This window comes from Perissodus microlepis, chromosome 11, assembly GCF_051167445.1.
Source record: "Perissodus microlepis isolate ML-2025 ecotype Zambia chromosome 11, ASM5116744v1, whole genome shotgun sequence".
Lineage (NCBI taxonomy): Eukaryota > Metazoa > Chordata > Actinopteri > Cichliformes > Cichlidae > Perissodus > Perissodus microlepis.
This window is the reverse complement of record NC_140471.1, coordinates 35,137,413-35,157,058: the sequence shown is the minus strand read 5'-3', so window position 1 is coordinate 35,157,058 and position 19,646 is coordinate 35,137,413. Positions and strand designations below refer to the sequence as shown.

The following is a 19,646-nucleotide window of genomic DNA, read 5'->3' as shown; positions in this document are numbered from 1 at the left end:
CATCTATGTCCACTGTGAGCGACCATCTTTGAACAGAGGCGGTGGTTTACAACACCAACTCTCTGCCATCTATAATCCAGTTTTGAGATCCCTCCCCAGACGCCTTAACGCCCACTCACATCCTGGGCCATCTGACCTCAGGAATTCGCATGATAAGGTGGGGCCAGGTTTCACAATGAGCTCACCCGAAACTCTGGCTGATTGGGACCCACACCCATTTTCACACCTTGGCTCAGGCGATTAGAGGTTCATCAGGGGGTCCTTTTGTCCCTCTGTGGGGGGACACTCCCACTAGGTTTAAATCTGGGACTCCCCACCATTTGACCTTAGAACTGAAGAAGCTTCTCGGATGAGAGGTGAAACGTCTTCAAGCAACTTAAAGAAGTCCAGACGCTTTTCTTTCCAAGCTCCTTAGACTATCTGGGATAATAAATTTCATATTGCATGCATATATGTCTACCAATTAAATCTGGCCTGAGGTCTGCCATGTTTTAAATTCAGTTATTTCTCTCAGAAATTTGAGATCAAAATTACGACTGTGTTACCTTTATACTGTCACTAGTTAGTGCAAATAGCTCAATGGGACATAGAAACCTTTAAATTAAATTCCATCACCTGATATATATTCTCAAATAATATCAAAGCTTTGAAAGCTGTTTACGGTCAGAATTTTTTGAAAACTGTAATTGTAAATAAATTCAAACAATTGAGCTTCTCTCTCTGTGTTAAATATAAACATAAATATAAACAGCGGCTTGGACAAGGCATAGAAGCCAAACAGGTTCTCCAAAACCTGTGTTTGAAGTCTGGGTCTGCTGCTCTAAAAAAATTAATATACATAAAGCAAAATGTGTCAAATTAACCAACATGTTAGCTGTAGGGACTGCTGCTGCAGCACCGTCAACAGCAGTACCAGCATAGTAACAAGACCTCAGGCTGTTGATAGCACCATCCATGGAGAAGTGCAACTGATAAGAAACCAACAACAACTTCACTAGCCTAATTTAAAAAAATGGTTTCAATATCAGTGATCAAAACAAAATTAAATATATACATACTATATATATGTGCATAATATTATATCTTATTTTATTTTTTTTATTTGTTTCATTCAGAAAATCAAAGAAAATGTAATCAGTTATGGGGCAACGCATTTCAAAGATGCACAGGTCTCAGTAAAAGAGATATGTGAACAAATGAAGACTGAAGCCGTCGTACTCGACCAGAACAGGGTGCAAACCAGAAAAGAGGCTGATATTGATGGAAATGCGCTGCCTACAGAGATGGAGAGCCTTCCCGAATTCCCCAAAGCAATGATAACTTCATTGTATCCACAGAACGGAGTTCCAAGCTCGAATGAATAAATAACTACTTGATATCTTCAGTGGCACAGGAGACGAGTGGACATCATATTTCTTGCAATGATGCAATAAATGACTTTGCCTCTAGAAAAACTAGAAAACAGGTTCAAAGAAGGGGGAGGAGAACTGAGGAAAAGTAGAGTTATGTTTAATTTCTAAACTGTGTTTGATATCTTGTTTTGGGAAGCTCAGGTAGATATTATTGGCTCATCATTCAAACCCTTTTTACTGCAAACAGGCACAGTGCAATACTCATTACACTAGAATTTAAAATCTGACATTTTACTTGATGCCAGAGGAGAGTCCTGAGGGTCGTTTTACATTTAAAAAAATGCAAATTTAAAAATATGTTCAGTTTGAATATAGATACAGTCACCTAACACTATATAACAAATTCAAATCAGCTGCAACAAAAGGCTAATACACACATTAATGATTCAGTAATTAAGGCCAGTAACATCATGTAAATGATCCTGATTTCATTTTAGGTACTTTAGGTGAAGTCATGCTCAAAGCTTTGCAGATTAATTACACAGTAAGTTGATTGAGGAGGATCGTGACTTTAAAGTGTTTAAATATTTGTTTAGCCAGTTTCAAAGGTCAATTTATTAAATTCTTTTAATTATTCACCAAAACGAATTCTTCGAGTTTAATTCTGGTTTATTTTTAAGGACAATAAATGTTTGCATTATGTTTTACTTTATAGAAGATAATGAAATCTGAAAATAAATTTATGACAGTTTGAGTCATGGATAAAAACATGGCTGATGACATCGTCAGTTCATTTTTAAATGATACTATTTACATTTTTAATATAAAAAATTTTAAATATCCAAAGTGTTTCATGTAAAATGGATCAATTAAAGGAGAGTCACTGAGGAGCAAAGGCACCACATAGCAGAACAATTTTCTAAATTAAAGCACAGGAGCCTTTTTTATGAACCCCCACAAAGAAAAGACATCTCCACCTTTTTAATGTAAACATGTTATGTTCAGGTAGATCGTGTACATTTGGTCTAAAAATGTGTTTTTTTTTCCCAACACATTTACTTCTTTGAAAGGTCTTCAACGAGAAATTTCTCATTTGCCAAAAGGATTTGATAGAAGATGTCTTTGCAGGCTGCACTGGCTTTCAGGGGACCACTGTAGAGCTCCCTCATCCTGTCCTGAGAGGTACGCAGAGCTCTAATTTTGTCATATTGTTCTTGGTCGATAACTTCCTTGTATTGGAGCTCATCCAAAATGGGTGCGATGTTGCTCACTCTCTGGATCAGCTGGACTCTGTGTTTGTCCACAAAATGCTTTCCTGGAGAAAAAAGGAAAGAAACGACAATAAAAGTTTACGGTTGTTTATCATGTGAAAATTTTATTCACTTTATTCTCAGCTTTCATAACAAAATGCTTTAAAAAATTCACACTTATTTCATAATTAAAATGAATTAAATGTTAAAAATAGAACATAAATGATGTCTTTCACTTTTTTCATCCAGACATTGAAACATTATTGTGTTTACTGAATTTCCAAGAGTCAAGTTAATGTTGCAGTTTCCTATTTAATTACAGAGAATCTAATGAGCTGGTTTCGCTCGCTGCTGGATGCTTCATTCACATCTTTTAGCCGACTTTCAGAGGGTACTTCACATGATCTTGGTTGTCAGCCATGGGGGTTCCAGGTTTTTTAGACAGACAGACCCATCATGATGAGCCGCTACAGATTTTTTTCTCAGCCCAGACCTGTCCTGGGTTTTTAGCAGCAGCACTCCTGACTTTGGGAATGGTTGCTTTAGTTGTTATTGTTGGATTGTGCAGAACAGACTGTGGTGCTCATGGTCAAGGTTACATCAAGGGCAGCAAACACCAAATTAAATTTAAGGTAATGATACTGAATTCCACCTTAACAGCAGCTTCATTCTTCATACTAAAGAACACTGAGGCAATCGTTGATTCAGTGCCATATAAATAAAATTGAATTGAACTGATCGAATTGAATTGGAAATCAGCCATCACAGCTCATGGAACATCTGCTTATAAGCCTGCTGAGTTCAGTTGGCTAAATCCACAAATAGTAGCAGCGTCGGTCAGCTGATCATAACCTTTACACAGAAGCCACCTGTGCTCACAAGAGAAATTATTATGATTTATTTTTAAGTGATTTCTGTCCTCATGCTGCAGCACCACAGCCGAACTTAGGGTTTAGTGATGTGTCATTCACAAACGAGCCGACACAAAGAGCTCATTCTTTGTAGCAAATGACAAAAGCCGACTCTTCAGCCTCAACCACTCAGCCCTGCCGAGAATCCATGCAACCAGCAGCTTTGATGGGCACACCGTGTGACCAGGGACAGATAAGGATCAGACAGTTATGTGAATAAAGGAAGGGGGCGAACAGCGAGTGTAGTGGTACGGACCAGGTACTCAGAGCACCACAGAAAAGTGAAGAAACAAGCAAAAATGGAAAAGGAGCAGCATCTGGCTGCATTTCACTGATTTTGGAGACCAAAAAGCTGAGTGCAGAATTTTTAAAATCAGGAGCTGGCTAAAATGATACTTCTTTTTATTTTTAGACATTTTCCATTACAGAGGATAAAATATTTTAAACTTTTGGCCAGGATATGAACAAGCATGTTCTCCAGGCATCTGGAGAACTTCATGAACCCACACCCATCTAGGACAGCTGTATCCTTGTGCTTTTCTTTCTGCTAAGCTAATCTAAATGGTGCTATTTTAACATACATTAGACTGCAGGAACACCACAAAGCACACATCATCAAAATCTCAAGGTCAAGGTCAAGGTAACTTTATTTATACCCATAGGCAAGGTAAATTTGCTTTACAGAAAAAAAAATGATAGCATTTGGCATCCCTTCAAAAACACACATACCTAGTAAAGATATAAACCTCCCTGTGGCACATATATAGTAATTTAATATTTCGAATCAAAAACAGTTCCTATTTAATTCAGTGACAGCAACGGGGACAAAGCTATTTTTATAACGCTTTGTCCTGCATCTCGGAAATAGAAACCTACGTCCTGAGGGAAGAAGCTGAAATTCACCCCTTAGCGGATGGGAACCATTTTTGAGGATTGATAAAGCCATCCTCTGTACCTGCTTAGAGTACAGGGAGGCTAAACAAGACTGTGGCTCACCTATCAGACGACTGGACCATCTCACTATCTGATTTAGAGAGATTTCTCTGTGACAGAGGTCTGACCAAACCATGCCACCAAACAAAAGGATAAAACAGACTCAATAAAAGAACGATAAAACAAAGTTAAAAAATTTTTGGACAATGTGGAAATGAGCAAGTTTCCTAAGGCAATAAAGGTGCTGGTGACCCTTTTACAAACTGATTTGCAATTTTGATCAAAGTTCAGTTTTTCATTGATTATGATCCCAAGATATTTATATGATTGTACTTGCTCTATTTTCTGACCTTTAATTAAAGTGACTGCGTGCCCATTTTGTTGTTTCCTAAAATCAATCACCATATCTTTTGTTTTAGATATGTTCAGCTGGAGATAAGACTCCTCACACCACTGAACAAAGTCATCAATGACTGGACCGTGGTTAGTTTCACCCTCTTTCAGTAAGCTGACAATAACAGAGTCATCTGCATATTTAATGATGGCCCTGTTTTCATATTTGCTCTGACACATGTTTGTATAGTGAATGAATAATAAGGGTGATAAGACACACCATTGAGGAGAACCTGTGGAGGAGAACACTGGGTCAGACAGAATCCCATGTATTCTCACTCTTTGTGACCTGTCAGTTAAAAAATCTAAAATCCGGCCCACCAGGTTTTTCCTGATTTCAAACTGTTCTAAAGGTCTTTTAATTAAAATATGGGGCTGTATTGTATTAAAAGCCGAAGAAAAATCAATGAAAAGAAGTCTTGCAAAAGTCCCTTTACTCTCTACATGTTTAAGAACCAGATTTAGTAAAGTCAAAAGTGCGTCCTCCACTCCTCTATTGGGCCTATATGCAAACTGCATTGGATCCAGCTGATGTTCAGTCTCTTTCATAATCACATTTCTGATGATTTTTTCAAAGACTTTCATTACAACTGAAGTGAGGCAACAGGCCTGAAGTCGTTTAGGATTGTTGGACGACTAGATTTAGGGACCGGAGCCACGACTGCTTCTTTCCAAAGAGAGGGCACATGTTGTGTTTGCAAGGATTTATTAAAAAATAACCTGAAATATAGGACTGAGTTCGTCAGCACAAGATTTAATTAGGCGGCCACTAATATTATCAGGACCCTGGCTCTTGGTCACATTAACTGTATGAAAGGCCTTTTTGACATCGCTGAGTTCAATGACAAAGTGCTGAGTATCTCTCAGTTTCTGTTTCAGTTCCAAAATATCCTCGCTAAAATCAGAAGAACTAAAACGAACATAAAACATATTTAAATCATTTGCAAAATCTCTGTCTGAATTAAAACAATCTAAAATGACCTGACTGCTGCTCCGGGGATTTTGAAACCCTGCTATGGTTTTCAAACAAGTCCAGGCAGACCAAAAGATTTTTGCAGCAAATTTGCTTTCAAGAAGGTTTTTGTAGCTCTCTTTTGCATCTCAAAGACTTATTTTCATTTCTGTGCCTCACAGTGCACACATCTTTTTTTTTCATTACTCTTGACCTCAGGCTAAGTTATAGTTTGAGTCAGGATCAGTTACAGGGAGAGGACTTCATGCTGCACCTACCGTCTGCCATTGTACATCCACCAGATGCTCCAGCTGGAACAAGCAGAGGGGAAAAACTATTGATTAATACTGATGATGATGTTTTACACTGATAGAATATAAACAACTTCCTTCTGTCCACAGGATGAAGGGCTACTCAGTTTTAAAACTGTGCACCTTATTTGTTTCCAGTTGGTTGAAAACAATAAACGATGGGCTGATGTACCAGAAAACATTAAAACCAACTAAATCATGGCTCTTCTTTAGGTTATTAATATTTGGCTCCAATTGGACATACAGTTAAGCTCATTTCAGGATTAGGTTATCTTATCTTTTCTTTATTTTATTCGATCTATTGCTAATAAAACATTGCTAATAAAAACAGCACGCTGCCCTAGTAACCAATGTGCTGATTACAACTGTGAGAATAGCTGAGAAAATGTTCCCCCTTCAGACAGAAACCATGATATTTATTCAAAGGCTTCCTTTGATTAAAATCGTTTCAGCTTTCATTAGTTTCCAGTTTTTAAAATTAAAAACTGAGCTGCAAATCTGCAAAAAACAACAACTCTGCACGTTATCCATTTTCTTAAATACTGAGAATGTTATTCTCTGCATTTGTTTAGTTTTTTACGGCTTTTTTCTGCTGTTTTTATATTTTGGGACAATAAAGACGAGTTTCCACTCTTGAAGTTCTATAGTCAAAGCACACGGCACAATCATTTAGACTAAAATTTAAGCTTATACTACGTCGTTTTGATAAACAATACGGAACTCACCGTCCCTGGAACCACGTTTTGAGGACTGTCCACCTGTAGCGTCCTCTGCGGAAATGAGGAAGACACAGTGTTGGAGTTTGATGTGTGATGAATGTGTGATGGTGCTAAGAGCAGTAATATTAAAATACCATACATGGGTGTAATGTTACAAGCATTAAAGAACTATTGGAGGTTAAACTCAGTGACCCTCACAGCCGTCACGTATAATGGCTTCAGCTCCACATTTATACAGAAGAATGAAGCAGCAGCAGCTCCATCAGCGCTATCAGGACATTTTATATGATTGTTATTACACAAGAAGTCAAGACTTTGATTTGTAATGTGAAACTGGAGCTGTGGAGCTGAACCTCTTAGCCGCGGAGACCTACGCTTTTTAATTTTATTTTTGTATTATTTAGCTTTCTCTCTCTCATAAACCTGCACCTTATTCCACAACGTTTTTCTTCATCCGAGGTCTTTAATCCTGTCAAACCGCATGACATCTGCAGTCAGAGGCAGTGAAAATGATCAATCTGCGGAAGCAACATCTGGAACACTGTGGAATCACACTGGGGACAAATATAAGCTGAAACACCGTCGTGGAAATATGTTGTAGGCAACTCGCAAACATTCGCCAAACTGCGTTTTAAAACTGCGATTTGGGAATAAAATGTTCTCGGACAGTGTAAGGATCAGTGACTCTGTTAGCTGTTATAAACGGGGACTGGGGGGTAAAATCGAGAGGCTCTGAAGAACGAAAGTGAAACTGAAAAAAGAGCAAAGACGAGCGGGAAGTTTTTTGTTTGTTTTGTTTTGTTTTTCAAACATTTTTGCTTCCGTTTTAAACTTTATTTGTTGTATAGATGTGTAGTCAGCGGTCCTTCCAGTAGTTGCTCATTATTAGGCGATCAGCCGTTAGGTTTCGCTCCGTACGATACAATAATCTAACACTCAGTCTTCAAACCCTGACACCGAGCTACCGCAGCGGTTTGTGCCGGGTTTAAAATATGAAACTAATCGCAGATTCTTACCTCTGCGCTGCTGTCGATTTGTTTCAGGATCTCCAGAACCACCGAAGCGCCTCCTCCGCGGTAAATTCTGTGACCTCTTCCCTTCTACTTCCTCTTTTTTACATTACGTTTACCTACGTGCCTACGTGAAACAAACTTTTCACGTTTTCTCTGCAGTCTAGAAGCAGATGATTTCAGACCATATGTTGTGCCAAAGAGTGATTCATTCAGTGTTTCATTTTTTAGGTACTTTGGGTGAAGTTTGATGCTCAAATCTTCACAGATTAAGTAGATTAAGGAGTTGAAAGTGTTTACATATTTGTTTAGCCACTTTGAAAAAAGTCCTGTAACTTTCTAAGACCCGAACGCTTGATTGGGACGTGATGAATGTGAAAACAAAGAATTATCTTTTTACCTAATTTTGCTCTACAATGGCCTGATATTCACATATGAGGACATTCGTTTTAAATTTCGATAGAACAGTGGCAGTATAATGTCCCCGTAAGTGGATATCAGGCCCTTGTAGAGGGCAAAATTTAGTAGTGTGGTCTAGACAACCCAAAATGGGATGTCCGCATATGTGGACAACAAATGCAAAACATAATTTAAAATCTTGTGCAGAAATTGTTCCCAGTGTTTTACCATCATATTTTTGAATGAATATTCTGATTTTCTGCCTCCCCCGTCCCTCCATAATGTACACCGCATTATTATTTGAATAAATCATTTGATAAAAATGAAGATTTTATTTCAAAGATTAAATTATAAAACGTTTTAATTAATCATCAAAATGAACAAGAAAAACGTGAGAGTTTAATTTTGGTTTATTTTTTAAGGACAGTAAATCTTTGTCACTATGTTTCAAGTTACAATAAGATGATGACATTGAAAAACAGATTAATGAGGCTTTGGATGATTTATGGATAAAACTCATTCACAACTTCACGGCCCCAGATGATTCATAGTAATGCGAAAGGTACCCCTCTGCGTCCTTATGAAACGCTCAGGATTCTTAATTGAAGCACTCCCCTTTTTATTCTCTTCGCGGCCCAAACCCATAGCCTTAAACATAACCTTACATTTATCAGTTTCAACCCGCTCTCACGCCTGGGAACGAGTAACATAGCGACGATTTGTCACATATGTTACGTTTTGGGATGAGAACGTGTTTGGATAAAAACATGGCTGATGACATCGCTGATTCATTTTAAACATATATAACATTTACATTTTTTAATATAAAACTTTCAAATATCCATAGTTTTTCCTGTAAAATGGATCAATTAAAGGAGCCACTGAGGAGCAAATGCAACACATAGGAGAACAGTTTTTACAAAAATGTAAGTGTAAAATAAAACCCCCACAAAGAAAAGGCATCTATACCTTTTTAATGTAAACATGTTATGTTCTGGTAGATATTGGTAGATCTATATTTGGTCTAAAAACTGTTTTTTCAACACATTTAATCCTATTCACTGAGCTCTTTAACGAGAAATTTCTCATTTTTCAAAAGGCTGTCATAGAAGATCTCTTTGCAGGCTGCACTAGCTTTCAGGGGACCACTGTAGAGCTCCCTCATCCTGTCCTGAGCGGTAGACAGACCTCTAATTCTGGTATAAGTTTCTTGGTCGATAACTTCATTGTCTAGGAGCTCGTCCAAAATGATTGCGATGTTGCTCACTCTCTGGATCAGCTCGGCTCTGTGTTTATCCACAAAATGCTTTCCTGGAGAAAAAAGGGAAAGAAATGAAAAAAAAAAGTTAAGGGTTGTTTATCATCTGAAGTTTGTATTCACTTTATTCTCCGCTTTCATAACAAAATGCTTTAAAAAATTCACACTTATTTCATAATTAAAATTCATTAAATGTTAAAAACACATTCGTTCCTTTTGGTCGACTATTTAAAAAGAACATAAATGATATCTTTCCTTTTTTTCATCCAGACATTTAAAGATTATTGTATCTAGTTAATGTTGCAGTCTTCTCTTTTATTATCAGGAAATGAGGAGCTGCATGAGAGCGCATCTGCTTGGCCGTTTCAAGGCCTCGGGCACAAAGGTGAGAAGTAACGAAGTACAAATACAAATGTATTTTACCCGAGTCTTATTTTTTCTGACTACTTTTTACTTTTACTCCCTACATTTATAAACAAATATCTGTACTTTCTACTTCTTACATTTTCTAAACCGGCTCGTTACTTTTGCTTTAACGCATTTTAGTCGAGTTATTATTTCGTCACTGCGAGCCTCCAAACATCCAAACGATTTAAACCTGAAGAGAAACACATGGTAGGCGGTCCTGTTCGATTATTATTCACCAGAGGATGGTAATCTCATGGTAATCTATGGGGCCTTATAAGGCTCACTGGCCTTAGATTTGATGGTAGGCTGAAGGTTTCAAACTTTGATCCTCGTGCTTCTCTTTCAGCTAATATAATCTAATTAATGCTATTTAAATATATGTTAGGGTGTAGGAACACAACAAAGCACATGTCAACAAAATATGAAACACTTCATTTCTGTGAATCCAGCGGACATGTTTTTGTTTTTTACGCTTGACCATGTCCGAAGTTATCGCTTGACTCAGGATCAGTTACAGGGGAGGTCTTCACCTACCGCCTGCGGTTTTACTTCCACCAGCTGCTCCAGCTGACTCACTCGAGGCTGGAACAAGCAGAGATCTAGTGTAAGAGCATTTTATTCTTTTGTTTGTGTTGTTGCACATTTAAACACACTCAGTTAAATAAAAACTGATGCACGAGGAAAACAACTGGTTAGATACTCAATGAAATAAAAACGGGAACAAAATGTTCTGGGTAGACGACAAATCATTCAGAATTAATTAATGGTGTGTAGAGGCGGGAGGAGCGATCCAGTAAGTCGCCCCCCTTTTACGCACAATTTGATCTGCCACCAATAATCAGAATGGGAGGGGCAGACAAAGCGTCCACGCTCCATGTTTCCCGTGAAAACAGGACAAAATGTCGACGCTTGGAAGAGAAGAGAAGACATATGGACACATTTCGCATTTGACGTCAAGGCAAGTAAGAGCACAGAAAACCTTTACAGACTTTAATCAACCGAATTAGCTTTAGAATTAGTCTACGATAATCTTCCGATATTTAGTCAACTAAAGCTAAAAGAATTTAGACAGAAATCATGATTAAAACTAAAGCAAATGTTGCTGTCAAAAGTAGCACTGGTCTATACTGTGAAATGTCGGTAAAGAAGAAAGGAAAACAGCAAATCAGCCTCGTCCCATCGTCAGAAAGGTAAAGCGGCGCAGAAACTCACCGTCAGTGGGAGCAGGTTTCGAGGATTTTCCACCTGTAGCTTCCTCTGCAAAAATGAAGACACAGTGTTAGAGTCCGATCCCTGTGATGGTGTTTCAGTGGATCACACAGAGACGAACAGTAATATTAAAATATCATACATGGGTGTAATGTTACAGGCTTTGAAGAACAAGTGACCCTCACGTACTATGGCTTCAGTTCCACATTTATACAGAGGAATGACGTATCCCTCAGCTCCATCAGAGCTATCAGGACATTTTATAAGATTATTATTACTCAAGAAGTCGAAGTCCAGACTTATCGTGGGACTGGAGTTATGGAGCTGAACGTCTGATGAGCCTGCGCCTTTTTTAGGTACTTTACCACTTTATCTCTCTCTGTCTCCCTCCTTTTTTAACCTCTTCCTTTAGAATGCATGGGTTTTTCAGCGCACTGTGACAGCTGTTGTTCCAAAGTAGGTATCCCCCACAAAACGTGTTCCCCCTTGTCGCCAGCATTGGCCGGGCACGGAGTGTGGATCCAGTTTTCTTCGCATCCATTACAGACAATTAGACGTGGAGTAGTGATGTTTCAGTTTTGTGAAAAAGTGAAAAAGAGTGTCGTTACATTACTATTCAGTTAGAGAGTTACAACAGAAAATTATATATTTGCTCTCACGTGGTATCGGACCAGGTTATTTTAACAAACGAAGGACATTTTGCCTGATAATTCTTTTTATGCTCCTGTAACTTTAGTGTATAAAGAGCTAAAATATCCAAAATGTCAAGAGTATTTAGTCGTTATAAGAAGTGTTTGGGAACTAAAAATCAACAATGTGGGATACTGGTTGTCCGTGGATTGGACAGCCCAGCGTGTGGTCCCGACGCAGGGGAGACAAATTCTGTCGGGGAGACCTACGTTGACACTCATTCTCTTTTCCGTCGTTTTCGTGTCAAACCCGCTGGTAAATCTCATCTGTGCGCACGCGCCAAGCGCATGGCGCCAGTGCCTGATCTACGTCATAGATAGAGAGGTCTGTCATTTCCAGGGTCTGGCAGCCGATAAATGCGGAACTTATGCCAGCATTATCTCCCCATTCTGGCTAGCGTTAACGACACCAACACAGTCACACGATGAAAATAGGTCGCAGTCCTTCTGTAAGGGTGTAGGTTCTGCACAACGTTTCCTCGTACACATTTCTAATTGTTACACGCGTACGGCGCATAAAGTAGCTGCTCTAATTAGGCTCGGTCGCGCCCGCTGACTTCACTTTTAATCTGCAGATCGGGAGTAAAACGTGCTCGGACACGTATGGAAGAGTGACTCTGTTCGCTGTTATTAAATAAACGCTGAATAACAATCGAGAGGCTCTGGTCAGATAAGCAAAATGAAAGTGAAAATGCAGCATTCCAACACTCAGCCATCATTAAACCCTGATCTCCGTCTGTGCAGGTTTTAGGCTTTATCGATGCAGAATCACAGTCGTTGATCTTACCGAGTTCTTTCGCCTCGCCGCTGCAGCCGATCTGTTTCAGGATCTCGAGAGCCACGGTCAGAGCCCCCTCCTCAGTAAAATTAGACACCAGCGCGTCTGTGACCTGCAGACAGCTTTTGTCCTCCACCCTGTTGCGTTTTACGCGCGGCTGTTCTCTGCGGTCCAGAAGCTGGTGGCAGAACTTCTCAAAGTCCCCCTTTTTCAAGTCCTCCAGAGCCTCTGCCAAAGCGGATTTGATAGTTTTGGCCATTCTTCACCGAGATCCAAAACTGCACCTCTGATTGTAACCGCTGTTGCTTTCCGGTGTGGTGCCAGAGTAGCTATGTAAATCTGTTTTGAGCAATTCGAAACTGAGAGAGAAAAAAACGGTGCATTCAAATGCCTTCGGAAACAGAAGTCTACTCTTTATAATAGCTCAGTCTGTTTCACAGCTTTTACAGATTATTTCAGAGTGTAGTGATTTCACAGGCCTAACAATTCTGTGATCTCAGGGCAGATATTTCATTTATTTGTATTTATTTTGTTATTGACACGTTGCTTCGGAGCAACACTAGCAGTGTAAGTGCAAAACTAACATAATTATGATTAATAATATATCAGTAACATCATTTCACCCTTTACATGGGCAACAACCACAGTCGTGAGCCTGGGAACGGACACTTTTATCTAAGCTTAAGCTACAAACTCACACAGTCTTCTTTAACTGCACCACCACAAGCCCAAAACAGATTCAGCCTTTCTAAAGTAACATAAGGAAACCTGTGATGTCTGTCAGCATGGAACAAACGGGAGAAGCCCACTAACCGCAGGTCCTCACAGGCTCACTGGATGGGTCACAGTGTAACAAGCACAGTTACAATTATGCAATTCCTCGTTCATCATTCATTTCCAGCCGACCACCTTATAGATCACATCCATCGATTACAGTATAATGGCATATTTTCAACATATGAGAGCTAACATTTCATTCCTTTAGAGAAACACAAACAACTTTCATCTTTTGGGGCTTCGATTCACAAGTCAGTGGTACCACTGCTTAAATCCAAAAGATAAACTCACCATGCTGTTTGCTTTGCTTGCTAAACATAATTTAAACTGCTGCTGCACCGACAAACTACTCAGTAACTGACAGGGAGCAAGGTCAGGTTGTATAAGTAATGTTTTTCCCAGCATATAAAACCTTTCAGAAAATCACTGGAGTGTTTAATGAATGCAAATATTTTCAAAGCCAGAGTTTATATCCATAAGGAAAATGTAAACTGCACAAAGCAGAACCACATCATGAAAAAATAATGCCAGACCAGATCATTTTTACTTTTAGTGTTCCAGAGAGCAGGGTACAGTGAAACGTTTTTCTGCTTACACCCTAAGCAGAAAAAAGCAGAATCCATGTAATGCATGGATGTGCTTTATTTTAATGGATGGATGTAAAAATAGTACAGTCTCAGTCACAGTTAAAATAAAAGTGCCACAGGCCCCCAGTCTTATACTATGAGTTAGTGCAGGAATTTATATTTGCAACAGTGATAAAAAACTAAGAAAAATAAAAACAAAGTTAGTTAAAAACAGTAAAAGCAACCCTGACATTGTGTAAGAGAGAAGTGCAAATGGCATTAATAAGTGATATGTACACTTTAAAGGTAAGAAAAACAGTTGGATGAAGGTATAATAGAAAATATGTTTGGGATCTTGTGCCTCACAGGTGTGTTCACCTGTGACAGACTGAAGCCTTATTGTACAGATATAACTAAAGATCAGTAGGAATGATTCCCCGAAGTGTTCTTTATGGCAGTGAGGCTGAAAGGTCTGAGGGAGAAGTGTGAAGTGGGAGTGATGGGTCGTCCATGATGGAGAGCAGCTTATCTGTTTCTTCAGTGACCTTTGACCCTCACCGACTAAATCGCCTCCAAATTCTGACCGGTGATGCTTCCAGCTTTGCAGATTAGTTAGTTAAATAATAATAATGGATTGCATTCATAGAGCGCTTTTCGGGGCCCTCAAAGCGCTTTACAATTCCACTATTCATTCACTCTCACATTCACACACTGGTGGAGGCTACAGGTGTAGCCACAGCTGCCCTGGGGCAGACAGACAGAAGCGAGGCTGCCATATCGCGCCATCGGCCCCTCTGGCCATCACCAGTAGGCCGAGACTGTCCGAGCCGGGGCTCGAACCGGCAACCTTCCGATTACAAGACGAACTGCCAACTCTTGAGCCACGATCGCCCTTGTAAATTATATAAACAGATGTGGAAAAGTCACAATAAGAGTGTCCAGGTGGAAAAATAGACAAAGAGGAAAAACTGGCAACTAAAAAATGACAAATACCTCAAATCGACGGCCAAATCGCAAAAATCAGACACTAGAAAACACCTCTGCAGGTAAAACCACAGCAGGCCTGTTCAGGCCATAAAATCCCATCACATTGTTTTTATATTTCGATGACAGTTGCTTTTGAGTGTCCATACAAAGTAGCAGAGGATGAACATCATTTCAAAGGTGAAGTGAGGCATGATAGTAGGACGATGCTTCTGTTTTTTTTTCTTTTTGTATATTATGACATAAACCTTGGTTATTTAACTTCAACTGTAAGTTTAACTGTTACTATTACAGAACATGTTCTTCATTAAAAACACAAAGTTTCATCAAACAATAATAATATCCTAAATTTAAAAAAGCATAACAGCATATTAATACTGATGTGCTAACGTTTGAGCTTCCTCTGAGCTCCATGTTTCAGTTAGTGTGAACAGCTAGGAGAGTAAAAGACGATGTGGTTTTCAAAAGGCATGAACTTGACACATTTCTTGACTGTTCTGAGCAAGAATACTTTATTTCCATCTTTTACAGTTTTAAAATAATAAAAAGGGCTCAAAGTAGATGTTTAGGGACCCCACAGTTCTTGCAAGCACCACTTTAGTATCACAGCAATGTAAAGCCTTTTTATAGCAGTTGAGTCTTTTAGTTCTTGTTTTGTGGATTTCTTCCTTCTGCGTTCTTCTGTTTCTGATTCTCAGTCCATCTTGCGTGTGGCTTTGTTTGGAACAGATTTTCTACAATGTTTGGCTCAGGGAAGTGAGAGACAAGGTTAAACCTTCAACTTAAAACCTCTGAGGTAGTCCACTGTGGATTTTGAAGTGTATACTGGCTCAAAGCAGGGTTTGGGAAAGCTTCCAAGTCTGCATTCTTGATAAGAGTGTAGAATTTTATGATAGGTTACCTCTGAACAGATGGATGACCCAGTTTGGCAACAATAAAAACTGATGACATTGAGCTATGACTAAAAGGAGGACCGGTTGAACCGCAATGAAATCTTTTTAGTTTCTCTGAAATTATTTTATTTATTTTATGAAATTCTTTAGGATTAAAATTTAATGACACAACAGTTATAAAGTCGATTGTTTTGAAATAAATCTGTAGTTGGAGCTTGTGTGTGAATACTAGAGCCTTTCACACAGAGTTTTCCAGCTGCTGTGAAGTTTTTCACCTGCAAAACATATAAGAAATCATAGATAGCATATAGTTGTTTATATGAACAAGTTAACAGAAAGATCAACTCACTGTCCAGGTGAGATGTCTAATTTCCTCCACCGGCTTCTGTGACTGAAAAACACAAATGAATCAAAATGTTAGCCTCCATGTTAGCCTCCATGTTAGCCCCCATGTTAGCCTCCATGTTAGCCTCCATGTTAGCCCCCATGTTAGCCCCCATGTTAGCCTCCATGTTAGCCTCCATGTTAGCCCCCATGTTAGCCCCCATGTTAGCCTCCATGTTAGCCTCCATGTTAGCCCCCATGTTAGCCTCCATGTTAGCGGTGTAACAGGAGAGCAGTTTTAGTTTCAGAATGAAAATAAACTCTGACAATTGCAATTTTAAAATATCAGTGTTGCATATGTTTTATCATTTCGCTGTTACAGCTGCCCTGTTGGCTGCCCCTTCAAAAAGACAAAAACAAATCTGGAACGTTGTACTATCAAAGGCCAGACTCTCCATTGTTATGTAATTTCCATGGAACTAAATTTGACTGTTGAGCAGCAAGTTAGCACATGTCCAGAGTCACATCCTGACACTGGAGTGTCGCACAGACTTTAGAAAAAGGTTGAAGAATTCAGAGATTCTGTCATTTCTTTGTGTTTTTCTCTGTTTTTACTGCATAAAGCTGGTTTCAAGTGTGATGCTACAAAAAGAAACTTTAGCACTTTGTTACTGTAGGGCTGCATTTTAACGCAGACCAGACCCGTGTAAATGCTGGGCGACTGAGAAAATAAAAAAATTTCAAAATGTTATTGGGCCAGAAATCTAATAACTGGCCAACTCTTCTTTGTAGAATTGCTTTAATTCGGCCATATTTGAAGGTTTTCCAACATGAACCGCATGTTTAAAGTATCTCAGTCTGATTGAACTTGAACTATTTAAGTTCATGCCAGATACAACTGGTTTTTCACACAAGTCTTGGGGATCATTCAGATGTTTTTTTGGTAAACGTGAGACGAGCCTTCATTTTTTTTGCTTTTTTGGTTGGCAGTGGTTTTGTCCTTGGACTCGCCTATTGAGGCCATTTTTGCTCATTCTCTTTTTTTGTTGAACCATGACCTCTGACCTTAACTGAGCCAGGTGAGAACTGCAGTTCTTTAGAAAATGTTCTGGGTTCTTCTGTGACCTCCTGGATGAGTCATTGATGCACTCTTGGAGTCATTTTGGTCGGCTGGTCACTCCTGGGAAGGTCCAGCACTGTCCTAAGTTTTCTCCATGTGTGGATAATTTCTCACTGTTGTTCACTGGAGTCCCGAAAGCCTTAGAAATGGCTTTGTGAACCTTTCAGACTGATAGATGTCAGTGCCTTTTTTTCTCAGCTGTTTCTTTAAATCTTTTAGCTTACTTCACTTTGTCAGACAGCTTCTATTAAATGATTTCTTGATTGGTCCGGCAGTAATCAGGCCTGGGTGTGGCTAGTTCAATTAAATTCACAGTTAACTTGTGATTTAATATGATATGAGGGACAATTCGTTTTGCTTCAGGTAGGTTTTTCTTCATAAATCAAATCATTATTTAAAACTGCATTTTGTATTTAGTCTGGTTATCTTTTTATAATACTAACATTTTTTAATGATCTGACACATTAAAAATAGAAATCAAGAAGGGGAGTCGTTCTTTTCCACAGCACTGTATTAACTCTTGTTTTTGTTTTCTCATAATCAAATATTGAAGTCAGAGACCTCTGCTTGGTTTCACCCCTTTTGTGACACGGTAAGCCCCAAATGACAGCAGCGATCAGTTTAGGAAGTTTAAAAGTGAAAGTAAATAAACGAGACCCTTTATTGTTGGTTAAAAATGTCTGCAGTATTGTTTCTGGTTTTGTTATACCCATCGATCTCTGTTGTTAGTTTTTATCCTGTGATTAACTGTGATGACGCTTCTGTGTAAATCCAGATGTAGAAATGACCACTAACTGAAACTTGGACATTGATCTCACCGAGTGCTTCCGCCTCGTCGCTACATCCAATCGCTTTCAGCAGGTCCACAGTCACCCGAAGAGCCCCCTCCTCGGTAAAGTGGGACACCAGCACGTCTGCGATCTGCAGGCGGTTTTTACTCTCCACCCTGTTGCGTTTGACGCGCGGCGCTTCCCTGCGGTCCAGAAGCTGGTAGCAGAACTTGTCAAAGTTGTCCTTTGATAAGTCCTCCAGCGCGCTCACCAAAGCAAGCTTTATAGTTGTGTGTGACATTTCGAGGCCCAGAAAGTTCTTGTAGCTCTGTCTGAACTGCAAAATACGCTTTTGTCTCGAACTTTAAGGAAGATGACTTTAGAAGGCGCACCCGGAAAAAGACGCATTTGCTACGACTGGGAAATATGGGTGCTCTAAGAGCTATAAGCGGGACACACACAGCAGCAAACATCTGGAACACACTCTGTCTGTCTTACGATAACAGTGGGATCATGTTCCAAGTACAGTAAGACTTGCTGTAGGGATCCACCACCAACGCCTGTGTGAGTAGATCTGTCGACTCATATTGTGCATTGGTTTGCAGTTTTCTTGGTATGTTTGATTTTATAAATCCTAACAACCACATAGCGCCGCTAGGGGGTTTCGTCCTATTATTGTAGCATGTCTGTGGAGGCTCTCAGTTATGGAGGACCACAAGAGCCATTATTCTCTCGCCTCTGTCAGTGCGTCCCAGGGTGGCTGTGGCTACAATGTAGCTGCCATCACCAGTGTGTGAATGTGTGTGTGAATGGGTGGATGACTGGATGTGTAAAGCGCTTTGGGGTCCTTAGGGACTAGTAAAGCGCTATACAAATACAGGCCATTTACCATTTACCATTATTTCGATGCGCGTGGCTCTTGAGGTCCTCCATACTCAGTCATCCAGGTCATCATAGTCTAAGGAACCTGGAAAGAAAAGCGTCTGGACTCTGCCTTTCTTTCTCTTCCTTTCCAAGCTCCCTAGAATATTATTGTAGTTGTTGGAGAGTCTCCTAATGTGAGTGCAGCCTGCTGCTCTCCGTGCATCTGTTTAGGGCAGGGCAACTCCAGGTCTGTTGTTCTACACTGTTAAAAAAAACATCTTAAAAAAACGGTAATATTCCGGCAGCTGGGGCGCCAAAATACTACCGTAAAATAATAGAAAATAACTTCCTCATAAAAATACGGTTATTTCCAGTAATGACAATACAGTTTGTTGCGCTAATTTTACATGGGATCTTGCCTTTTCAAGTGATTTTAAACATTCAGTTAGGAACATGTTAATGTGATTAAACAATGAAATTATCTATAAATAGGGGAAAAAACAAATCCTAAAAAAACAGTAATATTCCAGCAGCTGGGGCGCCAAAATACTACCGTAAAATATCAGAAAATAACTTTCTCATGAAAATACGGTTATTTTCAGCAATGAAAATAGTTTGTTGCGCTAATTTTACATGGGATTCTGCCTTTTCCAAGTGCTTTTAGACATCAAATTAGGAACATTTTAACGTGATCAAACAATGAAATTACCTATAAACAAGGTCAATGATGGTGGCAATATGAATCATAATACGTAAATGTACAGAAATATACAGTT

The 19,646-nt window shown here is 39.3% G+C and overlaps 1 protein-coding gene across 5 annotated transcripts; it reads right to left on the bottom strand.

Moving 5' to 3' along the window:
* Positions 1–1,173: 1,173 nt before the first annotated feature.
* pycard (PYD and CARD domain containing) lies at positions 1,174–18,396 on the bottom strand. 5 transcript variants are annotated; one of them, XM_084944667.1, is made up of 5 exons: positions 12,582–12,915; positions 11,109–11,153; positions 10,446–10,457; positions 6,070–6,096; positions 1,190–2,667 (listed from the first exon to the last, which is right to left on the bottom strand). In XM_084944667.1, the coding sequence occupies exons 1-5, from the start codon at positions 12,829–12,831 to the stop codon at positions 2,408–2,410; spliced, it is 594 nt and encodes a 197-aa protein (XP_084800793.1). In that variant the 5' UTR covers positions 12,832–12,915; the 3' UTR covers positions 1,190–2,407. The 5 variants fall into 5 exon arrangements, with proteins under 5 accessions (XP_084800792.1, XP_084800794.1, XP_084800793.1 ...); XM_084944666.1 differs by lacking the exons at positions 10,446–10,457; positions 11,109–11,153; positions 12,582–12,915 and adding exons at positions 6,828–6,872; positions 7,838–7,930 and having other exon boundaries at positions 1,174–2,667; positions 6,070–6,102; XM_084944668.1 differs by lacking the exons at positions 6,070–6,096; positions 12,582–12,915 and adding an exon at positions 18,055–18,396 and having other exon boundaries at positions 1,179–2,667; positions 10,431–10,478.
* Positions 18,397–19,646: the final 1,250 nt, after the last annotated feature.

Excerpts from the sequence above, each read along its gene's own strand:
- pycard (XM_084944668.1), bottom strand. The coding sequence starts at position 18,307 with ATGTCACACACAACTATAAAGCTTGCTTTGGTGAGCGCGCTGGAGGAC. Across the intron at positions 10,479-11,108 it reads GAAACCTGCTCCCACTGACG|CCTCGAGTGAGTCAGCTGGA; the intron begins GTGAGTTTCTGC and ends TGCTTGTTCCAG. Across the intron at positions 2,668-10,430 it reads TGGAAGTAAAACCGCAGGCG|GAAAGCATTTTGTGGACAAA; the intron begins GTAGGTGAAGAC and ends TTTTTTCTCCAG.